The 24,428-nt window shown below is 39.8% G+C and overlaps 1 protein-coding gene across 4 annotated transcripts in view; it reads left to right on the top strand.

Annotated features, from left to right (window-relative positions):
* Window positions 1-14,511, top strand: part of MASTL (microtubule associated serine/threonine kinase like) — a 30,016-nt gene extending 15,505 nt beyond the window's left edge. Inside the window, exons 6-12 of one of the 4 annotated variants that reach the window (XM_036261221.1) lie at window positions 1,297-1,469; window positions 2,253-3,395; window positions 4,334-4,472; window positions 8,101-8,115; window positions 10,674-10,787; window positions 10,875-10,976; window positions 13,986-14,158. In XM_036261221.1, coding sequence (XP_036117114.1) covers window positions 1,297-1,469; window positions 2,253-3,395; window positions 4,334-4,472; window positions 8,101-8,115; window positions 10,674-10,787; window positions 10,875-10,976; window positions 13,986-14,143 — 1,844 coding nt within the window. In that variant the 3' untranslated portion in view covers window positions 14,144-14,158. Of the gene's footprint in view, window positions 1-1,296; window positions 1,470-2,252; window positions 3,396-4,330; window positions 4,473-8,100; window positions 8,116-10,673; window positions 10,788-10,874; window positions 10,977-13,985 lie in introns of all 4 variants that reach the window. The other 3 variants (XM_036261211.1, XM_036261237.1, XM_036261230.1) reach the window with 3 other exon arrangements.
* The last annotated feature ends 9,917 nt before the right edge of the window (window positions 14,512-24,428 follow it).

Here is a 24,428-nt window from a genome sequence, read left to right as displayed (position 1 = left end):
ATAGCAACAACCAAGCTAGACCCAGAAAGAGAAATAGGAACTAAATAGCTCCGAGTATAGTGGGAAAGGACATTCCAGATAGAGGCACTAGCATGAGCAAAGGCATGGACACATGGAAGGATATTCCATCTTCACACCATACTTCATGTATTATGAGAGAATGGGAAGTATGCACAATGGAAAAGAAAGCTTAGCCAATAGATAGGGAAGGATCAAGTGTCATTACAGGGAACCTAGAATTTAAGTTATAATAAAAGAGGAGCCACCTAAAGTTCCAAAGTAGGGAATGATCTGATCATACCTGATCCAGAAAGAACTCATTAGCAGATACACAGTATGCACTTGGCATTGGATTAGACACAAATTCCATGTTACGGGGGAAGGCAGCTGAGCATTTTGGGCAAATATCAAGGTCAGAGTCCATTGAGTTTCAGAAATTCCACTGATAGGATTTATATACCAAAAGAAAGTTGTCTTAGATGGACTTTGAAATTCATCTTCCAGATTTAAAGTTCTAATAAGATTGATTAAATCAAAAAACTAAGATTAAGAATTTATTTGGGATTAAAAGTGGTTTATCCATTTAGGAAAAAGGAAAACAAGATAATGGTATCTTTTTATATAGGTATAAAATCTTTATGTATGTATTATGATCTTTGGTAGAAGTATGATTATCTGTTATATCTAATTATAAGTTCATGAGCAATGATTTTTGGCATCATTATTTATTTATATGATGAAGGAATATGTGTCATGTTGAGAGTGCTGCTGTTTTCCACCAGCTCACTCTTAACTGATTTACCATTACCTATTTGTTTTACCCAGTATTAAAAATAAATCCCTCATGGATGTATATAATTCACACTTAAAAGCATGTAAACCTCAACCTTAAAATGAAGCTGTGTTTTTAATTAAATATCGAACTGGGTAAATTTAGTCACATTTCAGCCATATTTAGTTTCAGCCTCATATCACATCTGGATATAGCATGCTCCTTTATCAAGAACAGTTTCAAATTGGGTAATGAATATTCAAATAGATTTTTTCCTAATTGTAAATTAGTACCCTTGTCCTGATTTTTACTTTACAAATGTTGAGAGTGTTTTTTAAAATCTCAGAACAGTATTTGTATGCCAATAACACTGAAAGCCATCCTTGAGGATTGGATAATATTTACATAGAAACAGCTCATATGTGCAGTACTTAATACTTGGCCTAATTATCTGTAAAGATTTAGGTTTGGTGAGGAACTAAGAAAGATGTGACATGATCTTCAATATTTTCTCTTCCCTACAGGTCTTGAAACAATTACCTCCAACCCCGGAATGCCTGTAAAATGTCTAACTTCTAATCTACTCCAGTCTAGGAAAAGGCTGGCTACATCCAGTGCCAGTAGTCAGTCCTACACTTTTGTATCCAGTATGGAATCTGAGTGCCACAGCAGCCCCACATGGGAAGAGGATTGCCAGGTTAGAGTGAAATTAATCAATTATGTATGTGAAATTAATGATAGAAATACTTTTTAACTTTTCATTTAGATTCTGTATAGAAATGAAACTGTTATGTGAACAGCAGTGTTCATTTTCCGGTATATCCCGTCAAATTGTTTCGATATAGTTTATTTCTCATTCGAACGTGAAATTCTTCTCTTTATGTAATGAGATTCCAATTTTTAAAATTTTTCTGTATATGTATGGCTTCTAGGCTATTCATTTCTTTTATTTAAATAACATGTAATAAACTATCATATAAATGTAAAATTGATTTACATTTTAGATTGGTCTTTCACTCAAAATAATATGTATAAATGTATACTATAATTGTTTATGTTGCTTTTTAATTCTTGTTATTGTTCTTTTGTTCCATTGGAGAGTGGGAAAAGATAGCATAATATTTTATAGAGTCATTTATTCTACTTAAGTGGACAGAGGTTTAGTAGGTTAAAGAATCTCAGCTTTTTTTTTTAATACTCACCTGAGGACATTTTTGCATTTATCTCCAGATAGAGCAGGAGAGAAGGGGGGAAGAGAGAGAGAGAAACATCGATGTGAGAGAGACACATCGAGTGGTTGCTACCCGCATGACTCTAACCGGGCCGGGGACAAACTGCAACTGAGGTATACGTGCCCTTAGAGAGAACCGAACCTGGGACTCTCTGGTCTGTGGGCCAACGCTCTAACCGCTGAGCCAAACCAGCCAGGGCAGAATTTCAGCTTTATACAACTAAAAAAAGTTCCTCCCTCTCCCTGTAGGAAAGTGACGGTGCATTGGGATCTACAGTGACGAGTTGGAACACAACTGAAAAGCCTTTATGTACAAAATCTGCGAATGCCATCGAGACCAAATGCTTCAGTAAGAAGAATCTTGAGTTAGCCCTTTCTCCCATTCAGAACAGCGGTGCTGTTCCTGCCAGTGGAAACTCTTGCATAAATCTTGCTAAAAAATGCTTCTCTGAGAAATTTTCTTGGGAAGCAAGAGAACTCGATATAAATAATATTAATATGGCTGCTGACATAAGACAATCTGGTTTTCACCAGTCAAATCAGAAGGCTGTGGATTCTGCTGATATGATTGAAGAGCACCTTGGGAAAAGAAGTATTAAGAGACATTTTGAGTTAGTTGACTCCAGTCCTTGTCAGAAAACTATACAGAATAAAAAAAGTTGTTTGGAGTGGAAGCATAGTGATACAGTGAGAGATTGTTATACAAATCAAAGTACAGGCTTAACAACTGAAGTTCAGGACCTTAAGTTATCGGTATGTAAAAGTCAGCAAAATGACTATGCTAATAAGGAGAACATGGTTGATTCTTTTATGGATAAACAACGAACACCAGAAAAAACAAACATCCCAAAGATAGCAAAAAACCTTATGTGTGAGCTGGATGAAGACTGTGGCAAGAATAACAAGGACAACTTAAGTTCTAGTTTTCTATGTTCTGATGATGAAAGATCTACTAAAAGTATTTGTATGGACTCTGATTCATCTTTTCCTACAATTTCTATAATGGAAAGTCCATTAGAAACAAGGTCCTTAGATCCAAACAAAAGCATCAAAGAATCTTCTTTTGAAGAATCAAACACTGAAGACCTACTTAGTGTATCACTTAGCTGCCAAGAAAGTACCTTGCCAAAAGGTGATGAGAATCCTGCTGTCCAAGACAGTAGCCAAAAAATGTTAGCTCCTTCTTCGGAGGTGTTGAAAACATTAACTTTCTCTAAAAAAAATGCTGTAGTTTTTCGCAGTTTTAACAGCCATATTAATGTATCCAGTAATTCAGAACCATCCAAAATGAGCATTAATTTAGATGAAATGGATATTTCGTGTGCTTATAGTGGTTCATATCCCATGGCCATAACCCCTACTCAAAAAGAAAGAGCCTGCTTGCCATATCAGGTATGTTATAACTTTCTAACACTTTGTTCTTTGGATGGTAGAAAAGTAAACTGTAAAGGCCAGACTCTTACCTCTCTCAGCTAAACTGTATGATATTAAACATAGTTTTGTTTTACTTGTTGGAAATTTATGGGTAGTTGGCAGTTTTAATGCAGAAAGGTAAAGCTAGTACTTGTTCTGGTCTATATACTTTTACATATTTACAATCACATATTTATAACTACATATTTTCACTTGATTCCAGAAACTCTATGAGTTATAAAATTAAAGTCCATTCTACTGTCCTATAAGGACATATTTGGATGATCTCTTCTTTATAAAAAAAAAAAAAAGTTGAAAATGTATTTTTTAAATCTTATTTTGTTTTTATTTTCTAACTCTTTATCTTTTTTTTCCCCTTGGAGAGACATCATCATAAAAAAAAAGTGGAAACTTGAATTTAGAGTTACAACTTGGGTGTTCAGTCCAGAACTTGCTGAGTGATTTAGAAGTCCTTTACCCTCAGAGCTCTGTGTTCCATCTGTCTGCAGAATATAATGATCTCTATCCTGCTGGTCTCACAGTCATTATGAGACAACAAAATATCTTAAACACTTAAACTCCAGTCAGCACAATAGGTTATTTATTTTTTGTTCTACTTTACTTATTATCCTAATATTTTGTTTCTTAAGCTTGCATTAATCCATGCTATCAAGAGGTTTTTCTTGTCAACTTTTTCATTGTTTCTTGCATATCCAAATCTTATTGAAATAGTTGGCATTACCTAAGCTATTGAGTATCGTTAGATATGAGGACTTGGTATAATTATAACTAGTTATGAGTCCTTTTTCAAAATTAAGGATGTCCTTTATGCCCAGCTTTTTTGTTTTGGCATTTCTGTTCACTATAAAAGGAATTAAGATATTTATTGTCTTTTAAAAACTCTTTTTAATTAGCAGACCCCAAATCAGATCAAGTCAGGAACTCCATATCGAACTCCAAAGAGTGTGAGAAGAGGGGCAGCCCCAGTGGATGATGGGCGAATCCTGGGAACCCCAGACTACCTCGCACCTGAGCTGTTACTAGGCAGGGCCCATGGTAAGGCATACATGTATTGAGTTTTTGAAATGTTACCTATCACTACATTTTCTTTTGAGATAAAACTGTTTTAAATTTTTTTGATACTTGGATTACCTGAAGTAGAAGAAAATTAACTCACGCAATACTCTTTCCTCCTATATGTGGCATGTGTTACAGGAAAAGAAGACATGCAGCCAGGTGTTTTTTGCTTCTGGTAGACTCAGTGATCTAGAGAAGCCCCCACCTTTCACCCTGGTTATCTTTGCTCTAAATGTCTCCTCGAGTCTGTTGTATTTGGTGCTTAGAAATACAAAGTTGAGCCCAAACTTCTGTTCAGTCGGCAGAAGCCTGTTCCTGTTTAGAGTTTACCCTCACTTATACCCTCACCAAAAGGGTCAAGCCAGAAACGAGCCATCCTTCAAAATGCAACATAGGAATAAAAGGCTGACGTTTTCACTTATCCTTTTTTCCCTTCCTACATTCTGAAATTGAACTGTACTTGTTTCCTAGGGCTGCTGTGACAAAGCACCACAAACTGGGTGGTTCAAAATGACAGAAACATGTGGTCTGGCAGATCTGGAGGCTAGAAGCCTAAAATTAAGGTGTTGGCAGGACCGTGCTTGGCTTGTAGATGCATCACTGTAATCTTCCCCCTTCATATGGTGTTCTCCCTGGTCTCTATGGTCACACGGCTGTGTTCTTATAGGGACCCAACCTACTCCAGTGTGACTTCATCTTAACCTAACTAATTATATCTGCAAGGACTCTGTTTCCAAATGTCACGTTCAGAGAACCTCAGGGTTAGGACTTCAACTTGTCTTTTTTCAGGAGGGCATATTTCAACCCACAACACAACCCCTTCTTCTACATCTGGATAGTAATCACTTCCCTTTGCTTTATAGGCTCTTTTGGTGGTCATCGATCTCAGCTTCCCCACCCCACCCACTACAACTTTTATTTTTATTTCTGTGCTGGATTTTTTCCCTCAGTCTGAAAATTAGTTTCCACCCTTATCTTCCCCTCACTACCTAATTTCTCAAAGGTTGCCTCTCTTCTTTGCCTGACCATTTTTGCTTTGGCAATCTGATTATTATCCCGACTATTTACCTGAACTTTTATTAGCCGTCACCTATGATGTCATACTTACAGATATGCCAACCTCTTCTCAGTCTCACTCCTCTTACCTCTATTGCTACTCCTCAGTTCTTTCCTTATCTATTGTAAATGTAGACATTCTTCAAGATTCTGCCCTTTACCCTTTTCGCTGCATGTGCTCCCTGTTAATCTCATCACTCCCATTACTTCGTTTGGATCTATGTTGATGTTTCCCAAATATCGATCTTTAATCTTGACTTTCACTAGGCAGCAGGCACACGGCCTATTATCTATTTAGTGTTCTGCTGGTCTTTCCTGTGCTGCCTGTCAAAATTGGACTTATTATCCAACATTCTCTTCCTCTGTTTCCTATCTCAGTTTCACCATCTTTGTGGTGACATAGACATCGTCCCTACATTCAGGCATTTAAATCTGGTTGGTGATATCTCTGCAGTGTTTCTCCTCACCTTTTCATCTCTGCCACTGTCTCTGCCTCATCTTTTCCTTTCATTCATTTAATAGCTTGCTTTCTGGCCACCTCAAATTCATTCTATTGTCTGTATTCATTCCTACCAGATTTTTTCTCTCTGCTCCCCATATTTGTTGTTGTTTTTTCTGCTTGTAAATTTAATATATTTTATTGGGAAACCATAGGAAATGCACAGATAGTTGAGCTGCTTGTATGTTATAGTCTAGATTTTTATTCCATATAAATTATTCTCTTCCCATGACTCTTCACCCTTGCCCCACTTTTAAAGACCTGGAGAGTCTAAGATAGGAGAGACCCTGAGCATCCCAGAAGACAGCAGCACAAAATCCAGGTTTTTCCTCTTAAAACATAACATGGTTCATGCTGCTTCCCTCCTTGAAAAACTGGTGACTCTTTAAAAGCCAGATTACTGATCATGGCATTTGAGACTCCAAGCTCTCCTAGTAGCCACATCTCTGAAAGAAATTCTCTTTATAGGCCTTATGTTCTCATTGGAATTCTTAGACACATTATTTTCAAATTATCTTTATTTTGCACAAGTATTTTGCCATCATTTAGAAAGCCAATCCCCAGTCATCTTCCTGTCCAATTTCTTCTCATCAATGATCAGTTTAAATGTCACCGCTTCCATAAAGTATCCCTCGATCAGTTATGGCGATTTACTTATTCACTGCTATACCACTTAATTAGAAACTGTTGAAAACTTATGTCATTCAACCTGTTATAATTACAAAAACTTAAAGTTTACTAAGACTAATGTCTGAGGTTTCCCTCAAATAGCACTCCAGCCCTGGCTGGTTTGGCTCAGCAGTTAGAGCATCGGACTACAGTCTGGAGAGACCCGGGTTCAGTTCCCGATAAGGGCACATACCTCGGCTGCAGTTTGTCCCCGGCTCTGGTTGGGTCGTGTGGGTGGCAACCACTCGATGTGTCCTTTTCACATTGATGTTTCTCTCTCTCTCTCCCTCACACTCTATCTGAACAAAATATCGGAAAATGTCCTCGGGTAAAGACAAAAAAATAAATAACACTCCAGGAGAATTCCTGGGCAGCACTCAGTAACCGTTATGAAAATCTCTCTAGTGTTGAAGTGGACACATTTACTATACCCGTTTATTAGCCAAAACAACTACGTTCTTCTGGGCACTTGACTGGTTTTTGTACAGTGCCCCTTTTGCTAAGTCATGGATTTGCTTTATTATAATTTGTATATTCTCTAACTTAGGATACAATATGAAATTAAGCTTCAGATATAAAGATTTACTTTATCAGATCTTGCCATTATTTTAGTGGGACATCTAGTTACCTCGGCTATGTAGTGATATATTTTTAAATTTTTATTTTCTAAAAAAGTATTTTGATAATATTGTTTTTAAAATAACCAATAGTATAAAGCAACTTATAATCAAAAGGAAAAAAAGACCCCAGCAGTTCCCTGTTCTACCTCTTCCCCAAGACCCCAGGCCCTAGGGGCAGTCACGGCTCCTCTGCTTCGTCTCTTTCCCAGAAGAATGTCCTCCACTGTCTTCACCTCCCCACGCTGACTTAGGAACTCTGGCCAGAGTCTCTCACAGCTTCTTGTGCATATTTCTGTTTTAGCTCTCTTAACACTGTGATAAAATAATCTGCATTGTCTGTGCCAAAGTAAACTATTTTCTTCTGAGGAAAAGCTCTTTTTCTTATTCATCTTTGTACCCTTTATATCAGGAACAATCCCTGGTATCTAGTTCAATGCATGATGAGAGAATGAACTCAGAATTTTTTTTTTTTTATCCTCACCCGAGGACATTTTTCCATTTTTTGTTCAAGTAGAGTGGGAGGGAGAGAGAGGGACAGAGAGAGAGAGAAACATCGATGTGAAAGGAACACATCGAGTGGCTGCCACCCGCACAACCGACCAGGGCCGGGGACAAACTGCAACCGAGGTACGTGCCCTTTGCGGGAACCGAACCCGGGTCTCTCAGGACCGCAGGCCGACGCTCTAACCGCTGAGCCAAACTGGCCAGGGCTGAACTCAGAATTTTGATACGATGTGCCTAACTACTCTTTTCTTACCTGCAGGATTTCTGACGTCAGGTGAGTGAGCTTCTCTTTAAAGTAATACAGCAAAGCACATTAAACTGAAAAGTCAAAGTATAACCAGATCACATTGCAGAAAAAAAAATTATTTTTCACTTCAGCTCTCTAATGGAATATAAAAATGAAGTGTCTTCTGTCTTCTGAGTAGGAAGACACCCAGAGAAGTTGCTCTTCTCTGTGAAAACAAATGTAGGCATACAGCAGGCAAACAGCATTTTTATAGCTTTTAGAGGTGGCAGAAAGTGAAGATACCACTTTTTTATTGCAACAGAAGAAATAGACTTGATAAAATTATTAAAATTAGCAGCTACAAAATGGAAATTCCTAAACCATTTAATCCTCTTATTATTAGAAAATAAAAAGGTATAAACAGTATCAATACACAAATTGCAGAAGTGGGTTGTGAATTAGAAAGTCAGTGGTATAAAATAAATTTGTTCTCTTTCTCTGGCTAATGATATAATTGCTACGATTAATCACAATATATGATCTTATTAGACTTTGACTCACATGTATGGGTATGTGTGACATATCCATGGAGAAAGCATGCATGTTTTTGACATGAATACATGTTGGCTGAATTGGTCAAAGGGTCTTAATTTCTAACCTAAGTAAATTAAATAAAATGTATGTTTTTTCCTGATGTCTCCTTACTTTTCTGTTGTTTGGTTATATTATCTAATTCGTAGAAATACTTTCACAGTGCTGCTTAAAAGATCTACTAACTGAGGTGATAAGTTTTACTATAGAAATAGAAGCCTGTAGACTATTTATCTCTTGTGTTCTCAGGGAAAATGGGATTATGTGGCTTGCAGGTGGAAAGGCCTTCTATATGCATGCGATGATTTTTCCTAATGGCAAATTCCACAACACTTTCCCATTTATTTTAAACCAGAAGGATGGTAGTTACTTAGCCACCATAATGGATTTTGTGAAATTGATATTGAAGAGTAATTTCTAGGCAAATTTAGCCCTAGACTAGAATTCCCTTTTTTTTTTTTTTTTTTTATCCTCATCCAAGGACATTTTTCGATATTTTGTTCAGATAGAGTGGAAGAGAGAGAGAGAGAGAGAGAAACATCGACGTGAAAGGGACAGCCACCCACACGACCCAACCAGGGCCAGGGACAAACTGCAACCAAGGTACATGCCCTTAGTGGGAACCGAACCCGGGTCTCTCTGGACCGCAGGCCGACACTCTGACCACTGAGCCAAACCAGCCAGGGCTAGAATTCCCTATTCTAAATTTATATGGAAGTTAACCATTTGGGGATTAAAGTTAACCTTTGCTTAATAAACACCTTATTCATAGACAGAACTAAACAAAAGTATAAGCCAGATTATATGGTCATGTTTAAAATAATCCTTTAAAACATCTTTGTATGTAAATGCTTTCAACAAAGATATTACTTGGAAATCTGTTTTACCTACTATTTATTGTTTTTGTTTTTTTTTAATCCTCACCCAAGGATAGTTTTCCATTTATCTTCAGATAGAGTAGAAGGATGAGAGAGAGAGAAACATCGATGTGAGAGAGGCATACAGATTGGTTGCCTCCTGCATGGGTCGGGAACCAAACCACAACCAAGGTATACATGCCCTTGACCGGAATCGAACACAAGACCATTAGGTCCTCAGGCCAATGCTGTAACCACTGAGCCAAACTGGCCAGAGCTTACCTACTATTTATTAAGACTTATCTCTTAATTACCTCAAGCTATAGTTTAGATGACTATTTTGTTAAATTAATTTATCCCTCTGTGATCTTAAAAGGAATAAAGCACATTAAAACAATCCATATGTGAGGCTTTCCATAATTACCAGGCTATCCTCCAGTTAGTATAAATATTGCTGCCTCATCTCCTTTGTGAAATTATTGGAACATGGGACCATCTAAATGTTGGTATTTCCCAATTTTATTTTTATTTCTTATTTTTTTTTATCCTCACCCGAGGACATTTTTCCATTTTTTGTTCAGATAGAGTGGGAGGGAGAGAGAGAGAGAGAAACATCGACGTGAAAGGGACACATCGAGTGGTTGCCACCCTCACGACCCAACCAGGGCTGGAGACAAACTGCAACCGAGGTACATGCATGCCCTCAGCAGGAACCGAACCCAGGTCTCTCTGGACCGTAGGCTGACACTCTACCACTGAGCCAAACCGGCCAGGGCGGTATTTCCCAATTTTAAATTGAGAAGTATTGTAACCATTTAGAGAATAATCTTTATATTAAATGCATTCCTTGGTTGTAGGATTTAGAACAACTATCCAGAATATCAGAGTTTACTAATAAATGACCAATGATAGCTTTAACTTTTCTTTAACTAGCTGTATTAATTGCAAATTTAAACTTCTTAGAAAATAGAGAAGAAACGTAATTGCTATATTGCATAAATGAAGGTCATTAGATTTTTTTTGCACCTTATGAAGTCAGAAGAAAGCCTTAGGAAATGAATGCTTTGATTGTGCCCAAATATCCATGTATTAATGTTTTAATTGATCAAACGGTGGTAGAAAATGCTTTAAGTTCAACTATTTCCTCTTAAATTCCAGGTCCTGCAGTAGACTGGTGGGCACTTGGAGTTTGCTTGTTTGAGTTTCTAACAGGAATTCCTCCTTTCAATGATGAAACACCACAACAGGTTTTCCAGAATATTCTGAAAAGAGGTGATTCTTTTTCTCCTATTAAGATTGATTAATTTACCTCTGTGCATAATTTTGAGCAATGATCAGCAAGCTTATTTGTATTTGTAGATATCCCTTGGCCTGAAGGTGAAGAAAAGTTATCTGATCACGCTCAAAGTACAATAGAAATACTTTTAACCATTGATGATACAAAAAGAGCTGGAATGAAAGGTAAGGTTTTGTACTAATAAACTTTTTTACCCTTGATTTGTTTCAGGAGGTGAATGTTATTAATGATATGAGGTTCACAATGCTACAGATAATTTAACTGTTAATTTTGTTTTAAAAGAATGTTTGTTTGCTTTTGCCCTCTAGGTTTCCATTGATATATTGTCCTTATTCTACATCACAATTTAATATGGTCAGGTTGTGACAGTCACTCACTGAATTTTATTAATCTCAGAGTTTGATAAAGTTAACCATCAACAAATACAAGACATATTTTTTTTAACAAAAACTTGAATTCTGTAACTTCTTACTGCTTCATTTCTGATACCATTATTGATCAACAAGTGTATCAGGTGCCAGGTTACCTCAAATAAGACAAATTTGGTGTATTATGATGCATTCAGTGGTTTATTTCCACTGTGGGAATATGTTAAACTAAGCTTTGAACCTCTAGTGACTTTCATCAGCTGCCCTAAGATCCTTTTTGTAATAGGGTGTATAGAGGAACAAATACACATTATGTCTCAAAACACATTTCCATGTGGAGTAGGATGTATTTAGAAAATTTAGCTTCAGTAATATGTTATTTGCATCAGCTTCTGGTGTTCCTTCTAATAAGATTCATAGTTTAACAAATCCTATAGAGTGACTTCTAGGTACCAGACACTATTGTTTCAGGTGTTGGAGGTACCCTGCAGATGGACCAGACTAAAATAACTGTGGAAAGACAGAAAGTAAACAAACACAAACATGACATAATGCCATCTAGATGTAAGGACTATGAAGAAAGATAATGCAGGCCCTGGCAGGTGTGGCTCAGTGGTTAAAGTGTTGTCCTGTGCACTGAAGGGTTGTGGGCTCAATTGCAGATCAGGGCATATACCTAGGTTGTGGGTTCAACCCCTGGTAGGGACGCATGTATGAGGCAGCTCATTGATTTTTCATTCCCTCTCCCTCTCCCTTCTTCATCCTCTATAATCAATGAAAAGCATATCTTTGGGTGAAGATTTTTTAAAAAAAGATCAAACAAGGTGAGAGAATACAAAGTGATGGCAAGAGATATTTTTTTAGGAAGTCCTCTGTGAAAAGTGGAATATGAGCAAAAATCTGTAAAGTGAGGGCACAGACATTTGACAACTGAGCTCTAAAATTTACTTTAAACATTTTTTTATTGATTTTCTTTTTTTTTTTTTTTTTTTTGAGAGAGAGAGAGGAAGGGAGAGGGAGAGAGCAACATCGATGAGAGAGAGAAGCATCAACATCCATCCACTGCCTCTTGTACACCCTGCACCAGGGATCAAGCAACCCAGGCATGTGCCCTGACTGGGAATTGAACCAGCGACCTCTTGGTGCATAGGTCAACACTCAACCACTGAGCCACACCAGCCAGGCTAAAAGTTATTTTAGAACAAGGGCTCTCAACTGGGGTGACTTTGCTCCCAAAGGATATTTGGCATTATCTGTAGACATTTTTGATTGTCACAGCTGTTTGGAGCATCGAGTAGGTAGAAGCCAGAGATTCTGCTCAATATCATACAATGCACAGCACAGTCCCCACAACAAAGAAATATCCAGTCCCAAATCTCAATTGTGCTGAAGTTGAGAAACCATTGTTCAGCAATTGCCTATAATGTACTGTAATTTGCTCAAAATAATTGGAGACAGAAGAAAGGCAGTTTTACTAGTGATCTCAGATTTCAGTTTGTTTAATGAACAGTTTACATAGAGAAGCCAATGATAGGGGTAGTCTTCAGTTACAAAACAGTTGCTTCATCTGTTTGTTTAGTTCCTCTTAACCTAGATTAGGATTCCTGTGTAGATTTCATTTAAATGAATAGCTATGATGAGAGGGTCATAAAGCATCACATCACATCCAGATACCACAGTTTAAGAATTACTGTGACAAGTAACTCTAAAGTAATCCATGCTTAGATATTTATTTTGAACAATTAAAAGACAAATTCTCTAAATGAACATTGTTTTTGCTATTTTATTCCTCTTCCTACCACTCTTTCACTTTAGGAAAAAGACAACATGTAGACATATGGATTTCCCAGTCCATCACCTCCAATACAGACACATAATTATTTCCCATCTCTGTGGTCTTCTCCCAATATTTTCCTCAAATTTGATTGCTTTTTTTTTTTTTTTACCTGTATACTGCCTTAATGGCCACTTAATTTTTTTGGTCACTATTGTTATTGTTGTCTTATGAAGTGAAGAATCGAGAAGGGGAAGTTATGTCTAGCAATTAAATATCGGTGTGATCTAAAGAGCATATTTTCATTTTAGTAGGTAGAAGGAAATCAGAAAGATGACAGATATAAAAAAATGTAGTTAAAGAGATGAGCAAAGTTGAGATTTTATAGGTGGAAGAAGACTCCGGGTGTAACCATACTGCTAGATAGTTGGTGTTTTGTGAAGATGAGTCAGTGATATCAAGGAAGTCAAAGAACCACGATGAGAATGTCAGAAGTGTCATCAGTGTGTATGTTGAAATCACCATGACATAGGTGGAGCACAGTAAAGACAGCAAGCGAGTAGAGATGAGCTTCTTGCTAAAGTTGTCTAAGGCAAAAGATAGTGCCAAGGACTCAGCGATATAAAGAGGTGGCAAGGACTTGGGATGAGAAATGGGACATGAATCATGGACGATGAGTGGTGTGGAAGCTGCACGGGGAGCGGGAAGTAGACCATACTTTCTCACGGAGGCAGGGACTGTGTGAGAAGATGCAGTGAGATAGGCTTCTGTTAAGGCAATCATTCAGTCTCTCATTTGACAAATACAGATCAAGCACCTGTCCTATACCAAATGATATACAGAGTGACATAGAGTGTGTCATTGACAAGGATGTGGTGAAACAGAGAAACAGACCTAAAAATGCCTATGAAAGTGGCATAATGAAGTAGGGTAAGATATATGTGAGACGGTCTCTTCTTCATTCTGGTAAAACAGGACTTGCTTAGGCAATAGTGTCATAACATTCCATTTCGTTTTATATTTTTCCAAAGAGCTGAAACATCATCCTCTCTTCAGTGATGTGGACTGGGAAAATCTGCAGCATCAAACTATGCCTTTCATACCCCAACCTGATGGCGAAACAGATACATCCTATTTTGAAGCCAGGAATAATGCTCAGCACCTGACTGTATCTGGATTTAGTTTATAGCACATAAATTTGCCCTTTAAGCTAACATTGGCTTATAGAGGAGCTAGCATAATTATATACTCCTTAATACCGGTTTTATGTAAGGGGGGGGGATCATTTTACCTGGATCAATGAGCTTTAAATATATGTTACAGCTGCCACAGAGGTAAAGGGCTACCAAGAATGTAATCAATAATTTATCTTAATCTCAAAGTTTCTTTCATCTTATTTATTTTGTCACTGCACTTTATGCAAATTAATGCATCAATAAAACTAGAATGACACTACTACTTTAGAGAAAGAGAGCCTTGAGTTTGATTTTCTTTCTCATTTGTTGATTGCAGTCCACCATTCAGTTTGTATCAGAATAACAAAAACACCATACAGTTTCATTTTAATGTAATTTATTTTTACATGATTGCCTACAAAAGCTATAGTCTCAAGGGCAATCCTTTACGGCTGCATTTGTGACTTCAAAATGCAGCTAGAAAATTCCTTCGTTCAGTAGTGTAGCTACTTTTAAGAATGAGGGATAAACAAAAGGACTACAGTTCTGGCTTACTTTCCTATGAATACAGTTTTGCTACCTTCACTGCTTCTGGTACTTTCTTTACAATACATATTTGTTTAAAATAGTACTGGACCCTGGCCGGTGTGGCTCGGTGGATTAATTATTGTCCCATGGACTGAGAGGTCCCAGTTCGATTCCCGGTCAGGGCACATGCCCAGGCTGTGGGCTCTATCCCCAGTGTGGGGCGTGCAGGAGGCAGCCGATCAATGTTTCTCACTCACATTGATGTTTCTCTCTCTCCCATCCTCTCTCTCTAAAAAGTCCATAGAAAAAATAATATTGTAGCAATTTTAACAACTTGTTCAGTTTTAATAAAAATGTGATGGTTTACGTCTTAAAATAATTTGTTTAAAATGTATGCAGCATTACCAGAGACAGCCTGATCCTTTATAAAAAATAAATAAATATAATTGTAACATACTTAAAGTATATTATTTGTCAACATCATTCTTTTATACACATGCACACTAAGATTCAGCTTTACAGGTCAAATCTTTTTTTTTTTTAAATCCTCACCCGAGGATATTTTCCCATCTATTTTCCAACAGAATGGAAGGAGGAAGGGAGGGAGTGAGGGAGGGAGGGAGGAAAAGGGAGAGAGAGAGAGAGAGAGAGAGAGACATCGACTGGCTGCCTCCTTCACAACCCCGACCAGGGCCAGGGCCCAAACTGCAACCTAGGCACATGCCCTTGACCAAGACTCTGGTGTGCGGGCCAATGCTCCAACCGCTGAGCCAAACTGACCAGGGCCACAGGTCAAACCTTAAATACTTCAAGGCTTTCAGCATACTTACCCCCCAAAGACCAGAGTTCAAATGTAAGTGTACCATACGTAAATTTGCTGTTCATCTAATACTATTATTCCTTTTGCACTTGGCTTTATGCTTTTACTTTCCATTACCATCCCAGTAAGAGCCCTGCTAATGAAGCTGAGAAAGATAATACAAGTGTAAAACGTATAGTGAGCCCTGGCCAGTTTGGCTCAGCAGTTACAATATCAGCCCGCAGACTGAAGAGTCATGGGTTCAGTTCCTAGTCAAGGGCACATACCTCGGTTGCAGTCCCTGACCCCAGATGGGGTTATGCAAGAGGCAGCCAATCAGTGTGTCTCTCTCACATTGATGTTCTCTCTCTCCCTCCCTCCCACTCTAAAAATCAATGGGAGCCCGGCCTGGTGTGCCTCAGTGGTTGAGCGTTAACCCATGCACCAAGAGGTCACCAGTTCGATTCCTGGTCAGGGCACATGCTCAGGTTGTGGGCCAAATCCCCAGTGGGGGGCATCCAGAAGGCAACCAGTTGATATTCTCTCTCATCAATGTTTCTCTCTCTCCCTCTCCCTTCCTCTCTCTAAAATCAATAAAGAAAAAGAATTTTTTTAATCAATGGGAAAATATCCTTGGGTAAGGATTAAAAAAAATACAGTGAAACATAGACAGTTATAATCAGTGCTATGTAATTGAATCCATGGTTTAATGTTTTTACTGGCTTCTTAAATTTACTGCTCCTAATAGTCACCTCTTCAAGTAAAATATTTAAAATGAGTTATTAAAACTTTATGTAATATTTGTGGGTTTTTTTTAAAATCCTCACCTGAGGATATTTTTCCATTTATTTTCAGAGAGAGTCGGAGGGGGAGAGAGAGACATCCGATGTGAGAGGGACACAACTGGTTGCCTCCTGCACGACCTCAACCAGGGCCAGGGACCGAACCACAACTGAGGTACGTGCCCTTGACCAGAATTGAACCCGAGAGTCTTTGGTTTGTGGGCCGACTCTAACCGCTGAGACAAACCGGCAAGGGCAAAACTTTATTTAATATAAATTATATCTCCCTTAATTAGGTAAAAGCATAGGATTATTTCTTATTTTATGATAATTTTAAGTAATAGAAAGAACAATGGCTGTGGAATCAAGCACAAATAGTCTAAACTATTCTACCACATTCAAGACCTTGGGCAGCTAAAACTTAAGGTACTGTTAGTTAATCTGTATAGTGCAGATAAAAAATAAGGAACAAACAAAAAAATTAAAAATAAGAATAAAGCCGGCCAGTGTGGCTCAGGGGACTGAGCGCCATCCCATGGACTGACAGGTCCTGGTTCAATTTCCAGTCAGGGCACAAGCCCGGGTTGCGGGCTCGATCCCCAGTATGGGGAGTGCAGGAGATAGCTGATGTTTCTCTCACAAGTTGGTGTTTCTATCTCTCCCTCTCTAAAAAACTCAATAAAAACATTTTTAAAAATAAGAATAAAATTGCGCTGGCCAGTTTGGCTCATCAGTTAGAGCATCAGCCTGCGGTCCTGAGAGACCCGGGTTCGGTTCCCGCTAAGGGCACGTTCCTCAGTTGCAGTTTGTCCCTGCCCCTGGTTGGTCGTGTGGGTGGCAGCCACTCAATGTATCTCTTTCACGTCCATGTTTCTCTCTCTCCCTCTCGCTCTCTTCCTCTCTCTCCCTCCCACTCTACCTGAACAAAAAAATGGAAAAATGTCCTCAGGTGAGGATTAAAAAAAAAGAAAATTTAAAAATAAATAATAAGAGCCTGGCCAGTTTAGTACAGTGGTTAGAGCATCAGCCCACGGACCAAAGGGTCTCAGGTTCCATTCCCAGTCAAGGGCGCATGCCTGGGTTGCAGTTTTAATCCCCAGTTCCCATTGGGCCATGCGGGAGGCAACCAATCAATGTGTCTCTCTCACATCAATGTTTCTCCCTCTCTCCCATTCTATCTAGAAATTAATGAAAAAATATCCTCATGTGAGGATTAAATAAATAATAAGTACCAAATCAGCTCCTTAATAGAACTGCCCAGGGCACCAGTCTTATCAGGTAGTTGAAACATTACTGAATAATTGCGGAACTGTATAGTGACTCTATTCCCATGGCAAGTGACTGTGCCTTTAAGTGGAAAGGTTGCTGTTACAGACCTAGCATGTGCTGCTCTAGTCACCTTGAACTCTGCATGCTGAACTCTGCACCTTGAACACTGGCAACAAGTGATTTAGTATCTAAACTTTTCACCATTTAATATACCTGTCGATATTTGTGGGTTCAGACACTAGTTAAGAAAAGCCTGAGGCTTCTGGTCAACATGGCTGAGCACGTAATCTCAGTACTTGTATCCTCCCACAACCACATCAAAATCACAACTAAACTACGAACAACTATCATTGAGAACCACCTGCAGTCTAGCTGAACAGAAGTCCTATAACTAAGGATATGCAGAAGCCACATCTGAACCTGGTAGGAGGGATGGAGACAAGAACAGGCAGATCCCATACCCACCATGGAGCAGTAAAAACGAAAAGATATCTGTTGTGGAAGCCCCCCTGCAGATCCAGGAATCCCAGCTCCATACCAGGATCTCCAGCCCAGGGTTCCAGGGCCAGGAAGAGAAGTCCCTATAACTTCCAGCCGTGAAAACCAGTGGAGAAGACTGGCTGAGTGAGACAGGCTTTCCTCGTACGGGGCCCTGGTACAGACTTACTCAGACTCACTCCTGAGCTCCAGCACTGGGGCAGCAGCTGAAAGGTACCAGGGACATATGGGAGGAACTGAATTGTCTAGCTTTGAGGCGAGGGCTGGTGGGGCAGCTTTCTCCCAGATGGAAGTGCTGGAAGAGGCCATTGTTCCTTTGCTGAGCCCTCCCCCTCATAGATCTGGAGCCATATCTGAGTCTCCATCTACCTGGCTAACATCGTTCACCCTGCCCTGGTGATTCCCTGAGGCCCAACCCCACCCAATCTATGGGCCCAACCAAGCTGCTGTCAGTGGCATTTCCATACAAACAGCCTGTCTTGGCTAATGCTGCAGACTTTCCTACAATCCCTCAAAGGTCCACAAACCCCAAACAAGCAGCCCCAAGACTGGGCCTAGCGGCAGCTGGCCTCAGTTCACAGCTTGGCCTCTCCTCGACACCTCCAAGCCGAGCACAAGTGGCAGCCATCTGCAGCTTGCTTTGTAGCTCATTCCAGTTGGCCCTGGGCAGGGCACAGGCAGAAGTCGGCACCTCCCAGGAGGCCTCTGAGCCAACACACTGGATAGATTACACTTAAGATTACACTGGAGCTCCACCCAACTACCTCCACCAGCAACGCACTCAGAGGGTGGATTCTGCTGGCCAGAGCCCTGCTAAAGGGAGTCCTGCTCTCTGGAGCGGGTTCCTTCACAGGAGCTCCTCCACTGCAGTTGCAGCTAGTCCTAGCAACAAACATCCTGGGAGTCAATACTTCCCATTGGTGTGCAACAGCAATCAAGGCTCAACTACAATAGGAAGGCACACACAACCCACGTGGAGGGTGTACCTGAGCATCCCACTCAGATGACCAGGGAGGCTGCACTACTGGGCTCCATAGGACACCTACAACACTCTACCAAGATGGGGAGATGTAGCAGCTCTAACTAATAGAAAGAAACAAACACAAGGAGGCAGCAAAAATGAGGAGGCAAAGAAAGATGTCCTAAATGAAAGAACGGGACAAATCTCCAGAAAAAGAACTAAACAAAATGGAGTCAAGCAATCTACCAGATGCTGAGTTTAGTCCAGCTGGTGTGTCTCATTGGAGTGAGCATTGTCCCATGGACTGAAAGGTTCGATTCTTGGTCAGGCACATGCCTGGGTTATGGGCTCAATCCCAAGTGGGGGGATGTGCAGGAAGCAGCTGATTAATGTTTCTCTCTCACATCGATGTTTCTATCTCTCTAAAACAAAATCAATAAAAAACAGCCCTGGCCAGTTTGGTTCAGCAGTTAGAGCGTCGGCCCGCAGTCCAGAGAGACCGGGGTTCGGTTCCCGCTAAGGGCATGTACCTCAGTTGCAGTTTGTCCCCGGCCCTGGTTGGGTCATGCGGTTGGCAACCACTCGATGTGTCCCTTTCATATCGATGTTTCTCTCTCTCTCTCTCTCTCTCTCTCTCTCTCTCTCTCTCTCTCTCTCCCTTTCTCTTCCTCCCACTCTATCTGAACAAAAAATGGAAAAATATCCTAGGGTGAGGATAAAAAAAATATATCCCAAGTTGTGACATGAATGGCTTCCAGAAAACCCTTCAGTGAAGCTTACCATTCCTCAGCCCCCACTCAGCCAGCCTCCCGTCGGTTTTTTTAGTCTCTGTCTTGTAAATATGAGCAAACATCCAAGGATTATTGGACACTGAGAAAAGTTTCTTGAAATATATAGACCAAAATACTTTGAAGGAAAAAAAAAAAAACACTGGGGGGAAACAGAGTCTATGCACAGAAAAAACTTCAAAAGTATTATTAATATCCTCAGAAAGATGTTTAAAAATATTGTGTATAGTATAGAATGGTATAGTAAATTAAGAAAAGAATATTCAGAAAAATTTTAAAGAATTCTTTAAAATATGGAAGTAGAAATGAACGCTACACAGAAAGGTTCAAAGGCAAAGAAATCTCCCACAAAGTAGAATAAAAGGACAGACAGAAAATAAGAGAGAAAAGATAAATTTCAAGGACATGTTCAGGTGGTTCAATACCCAATAATAGGAGATTCAGACAGAATGAACAAATAAATAGGAAATAAATTATTAATGAAATCAAGCAAGAGCTTGTTTAACACTGAAGAACATAGATATGCAGACTGAAACAGCCAAACACTCAGCATGAAAAGAGAACCATACTGCCCTGGCCAGTTTGGCTCAGCAGTTGGAGTGTTGGCCTGCGGACCAGAGAGTCCCGGGTTCGGTTTCCGCTAGGGGCACGTACCAAAAAAAAAAAAAGAAAAGAGAACCATACTGGAATAGAATGAAAATTTCTTGCCCTGCCCACCGGATAGCTGAGTTGGTTAGACCATTGTCCTGATACTCCAAGGTTGTGGGTTTGATCCCTGGTCAGTACACATACAAGAATCAACCAATGAATACATAAATAAATGGGACAATAAATCCATGTTTCTCTGTGTCTCTCTATCTTACTCTCTCTCTCTCTAAAATCAATAAATAAAATTTAAAATTTAAAAAAAAGGTAATTTCTTAACCCATGTAAACTAACTGTATAAAGAGAGGGGGAGGGAATCAGAGTTAACTGGATTAAGGGACCTGAACTGTTTCTGACTCTTTTCTAAGTTCCTAGGTCTAGATGTTAACCTTATTATCTAAGTAAGGGCTCATCTAAGAGGCAGGATATATGGCCCCAGAATCTCTAGGGTAATACCCTAACAGGCTATAATTCAAAAAAAAGGTGCAAAATAGAGGTACCAATACACACCTAACAGGAATGCTCATTCACTGCTGGTGGGAAAACAAAATAGTATAGCCACTTTGGAATACTGTTCCTTACAAAACTAAAAATATCTTTTTTTTTCCTTTCTTGATTTTAGAAAGAGAAGAAGAGAGAGATAGAAACATCGATGAGAGAAAACATCGATTGGCTGCCTCCTGCATGCTCCCCACTAGGAATTTGGCCCACAGTCTGGGCATGTGCCCTGAATCGGTGACCTCTTGGTGCATGGGTCAGTGCTCAACCACTGAGCCACACCGGCCAGGCATATATCTTTACTAGATGATCCACCAATCACGCTCTTTACCCAAGTGAGTTGAAAACTTATGACCACACAAAAATCTGCACACAGATGTTTATAGCAGCTTTATTCTCAATTGCTAAAATGTGAAAGCGAGCAAGATGTCCTTCAATAGGGTGAGTGGATAAATAAACTCTGATACAACTATTCAATGAAACATTATTCGGTGCTAAAATAAATGAGCTATCTAAATCAGAAGTCAGCAAACTAAAGCCCATGGGCCAAATCTGGCCCTGTGCTTGTTTTGTAAATAGTTTTACTGAAACACAGGCATAAAAAAAATATTTTTAAAAATGAGCTATGAAGCCATGAAATTACATGGAGAAGTCCTTAAATGCATACTGCTAAGGGAAAGAAGTCAATATGAAAAGGCTATAATACTGCATGATTCCAACTATGTAACATTCTGGAAAAAGCAAAATGCTCTCTCCTAGCTTCATGAAATGAACCAAGAATAACTCGCCTCACTGACAGTCCTGTGTTCATCCCCGGGGCTATCCTTGCAGTCAGAATAGGATTATGCAATGACCGGGTTTGTGTTACATGCCCATACTGTGGCTTGGGGCTGAGCAGGAATGGGCACAGCTCGGTGTTCCATTTAGCAGCCTCACCAGGATCACCTAAGTAGAGTGGCTGCGGAAGAGCTCTCCACAGGGGGGAAGGGACAGTGTGGTGCTCTCATTAGAAGAAAGAAGTGTTCCAGGTTGGGGGTGGGGGGGGGAGGAAATGGCTATACCTCACCTGTACTATGTATATATTTAAAAGTTCTTTGCCCTGGTCGGTTTTGCTCAGCGGTTAGAGCGTCAGCCTGTGGTCCAGAGAGACCTGGGTTCGGTTCCCGCTAAAGGCACGTACCTCGGTTGCCCTGGTTGGGTTGTGTGGGTGGCAGCCACTCGATGTGTACCTTTCACATCGATGTTTCTCTCTCTCTCTTTCTTCCTCTCTCCCTCCTACTCTATCTGAACAAAAAATGGAAAAATGTCCTCGGGTGAGAATTAAAAAAAAAAGGGAAAAGGACATTTATCATTTTCCAGTTTATAAAATGTGGTACAATTGGGAAGGAGGATTAATGGAGATAAAGTCAGTGAGGAAGCAAAGGTTGAGAAGCAGAAAGGGAAATCAGAAAGAGGACTTAGGAAGGGGGCATTAAAAACCAAAAGATGTAGCCATAACCCGTGTGGCTCATTTGGTTGAGTGATGTCCCACGCACCAAAAGGTCCCCGGTCTGATTCCCAATCAGGACACATGCCCAGGTTGCAGGCTCAATCCCCAGTAGGGGGCATGCAGGAGACAGCCAATGGATGCTTCTCTCTCATCAATATTTCTATCTCCCTTCCACTCTCCCTAATATCAATAAAAACTATCTTTTTTAAAAAGGCTTGGCCTTTCCTAATATGTATGGACAAAATAATTTTATTCTTTTTTTCTTTATTAATTTGAGAGAGAGAAGAAGGGAGAGGGAGAGAGAGATAGAAACATTGATGAGAGAGAATATTGATTGGCCTTCTCCTGCATGCCCCGCACTGGGGATTTGGCCCACAACCTGGGCGTGTGCCCTAACCAGGAATTGAACCGGTGGCCTCTTGGTACATGAGTCGACACTCAACCACTGAGCCACAGTGACCAGGCTTACTTAATGATTTTAGAGAGAAAGAGGAAGGGAGAGAGAAAGAGGGAGAGAGAGAGAGAAACATCGGTTTGTTGTTCCACTTATCCATACATTCATGGGTTGATTCTTTTTCTTTTTTTTATCCTCACCCGAGGACATTTTTCCAATTTTTGTACAGATAGAGTAGGAGGGAGAGAGAGAGAGAAACATCGACGTGAAAGGGACACATCGAGTGGCCGCCACCCGCACGACCAACCAGGGCCGGGGACAAACTGCAACCGAGGTACGTGCCCTTAGCGGGAACCGAACCCAGGTCTCTCTGGACCGCAGGCCGACGCTCTAACCGCTGAGCCAAACCGGCCAGGGCCTTGGGTTGATTCTTTATGTGCCCTCACTGGGGATTAAACCCAAAAGTTTGGAATACTGGAACAACACTCTAACCAACTGAGCTACCCGGCCAGGGCCTAATTTTATTCTTCAAATAATATTTTTATAGACAAAGACATAACTATGAGACCCAGTTCTACCAATGAGATGGGAGGAAGTGTCCTGTGTGAGACTTTCAAGAAAGTTAATTTCCTGACCGGATAAGGATCTCTGCCTGCCTGTAATGTAGACCTTAGACCCAGTAGTACAGCAGTCATTTAGCACTCATGAAGAGAAAAGTGACCCATAAAGATGGCAGAACAGAAAGACAAAAGGAACCTCATGGCATTGTGGAAGAAGCACCTTACCAGCTCTAGACTTCCTACCTCCAGACTCCTTGTATATGAGAAAAAAACTTAAACCTTACTTGGTCAAGCCACTGCAGTTATGTTTCTATTACATGTAGCAGAATACTAATATCTTAAATGATACAAATAGCTAACATCACTTTTATCATTATCTTTATATGTTACAAGTTATGTATTTGTATTAAAAACACAAAACCCCTTGCCCTGGCCAGTTTTGCTCAGTGGTTAGAATGTCAGCCCACGGACCAATAATTCGCGGGTTAAATTCTGGTCAAGGGCATGTACCTCAGTTGCGATTTGTCCCCAGCCCAGACGGGTCGTGCGGGAGGCGGCCACTCAATATGTCCCTTTCATGTCGATGTTTCTCCCTCTCCCCACCACCCCAACTCTATCTGAACAAAAATGGGAAAATGTCCTTGACTGAGGATAAATTTAAAAAAAACAACAACACACACACACACAAAATGCTCTCACCATTTTCCACCTAGGAACAACTGAATATATTTAAGACATCTGATCAAGGGGGCATTAGTGACTATGGGAAGCTTTCTTTTTGGTGTAAGAATTGAAACTAGGTTTTCTGACTTCGTCAGTAACATTCTCAACTAAATGGCTAAATGAATTAAACTTTATCCCAATGTTTGATTTCTATAAAATTATATGTAATATCGTAGCTTTATTTTGAAAGAGTATGATTCCTTTCTATGAATTCCTACTATTTATTCTCATTTAATCCTTATTATATTATAATCAATGCACTTCTAACAGTAACAAGTAATACAAACCATATCATTTCTCATTAACCTTTTATTTTTAACTTAGTTTTACCATAAAGAAACCAAAAAGAAGTCGATTAAAAAATA

The sequence above is a fragment of the Molossus molossus genome, unplaced genomic scaffold (assembly GCF_014108415.1).
Source record: "Molossus molossus isolate mMolMol1 unplaced genomic scaffold, mMolMol1.p scaffold_m16_p_1, whole genome shotgun sequence".
In the NCBI taxonomy this organism is placed as follows: Eukaryota; Metazoa; Chordata; class Mammalia; order Chiroptera; family Molossidae; genus Molossus; species Molossus molossus.
The sequence above is the reverse complement of the archived record's forward strand: the minus strand, read 5'-3'. Positions and strand labels throughout refer to the sequence as shown.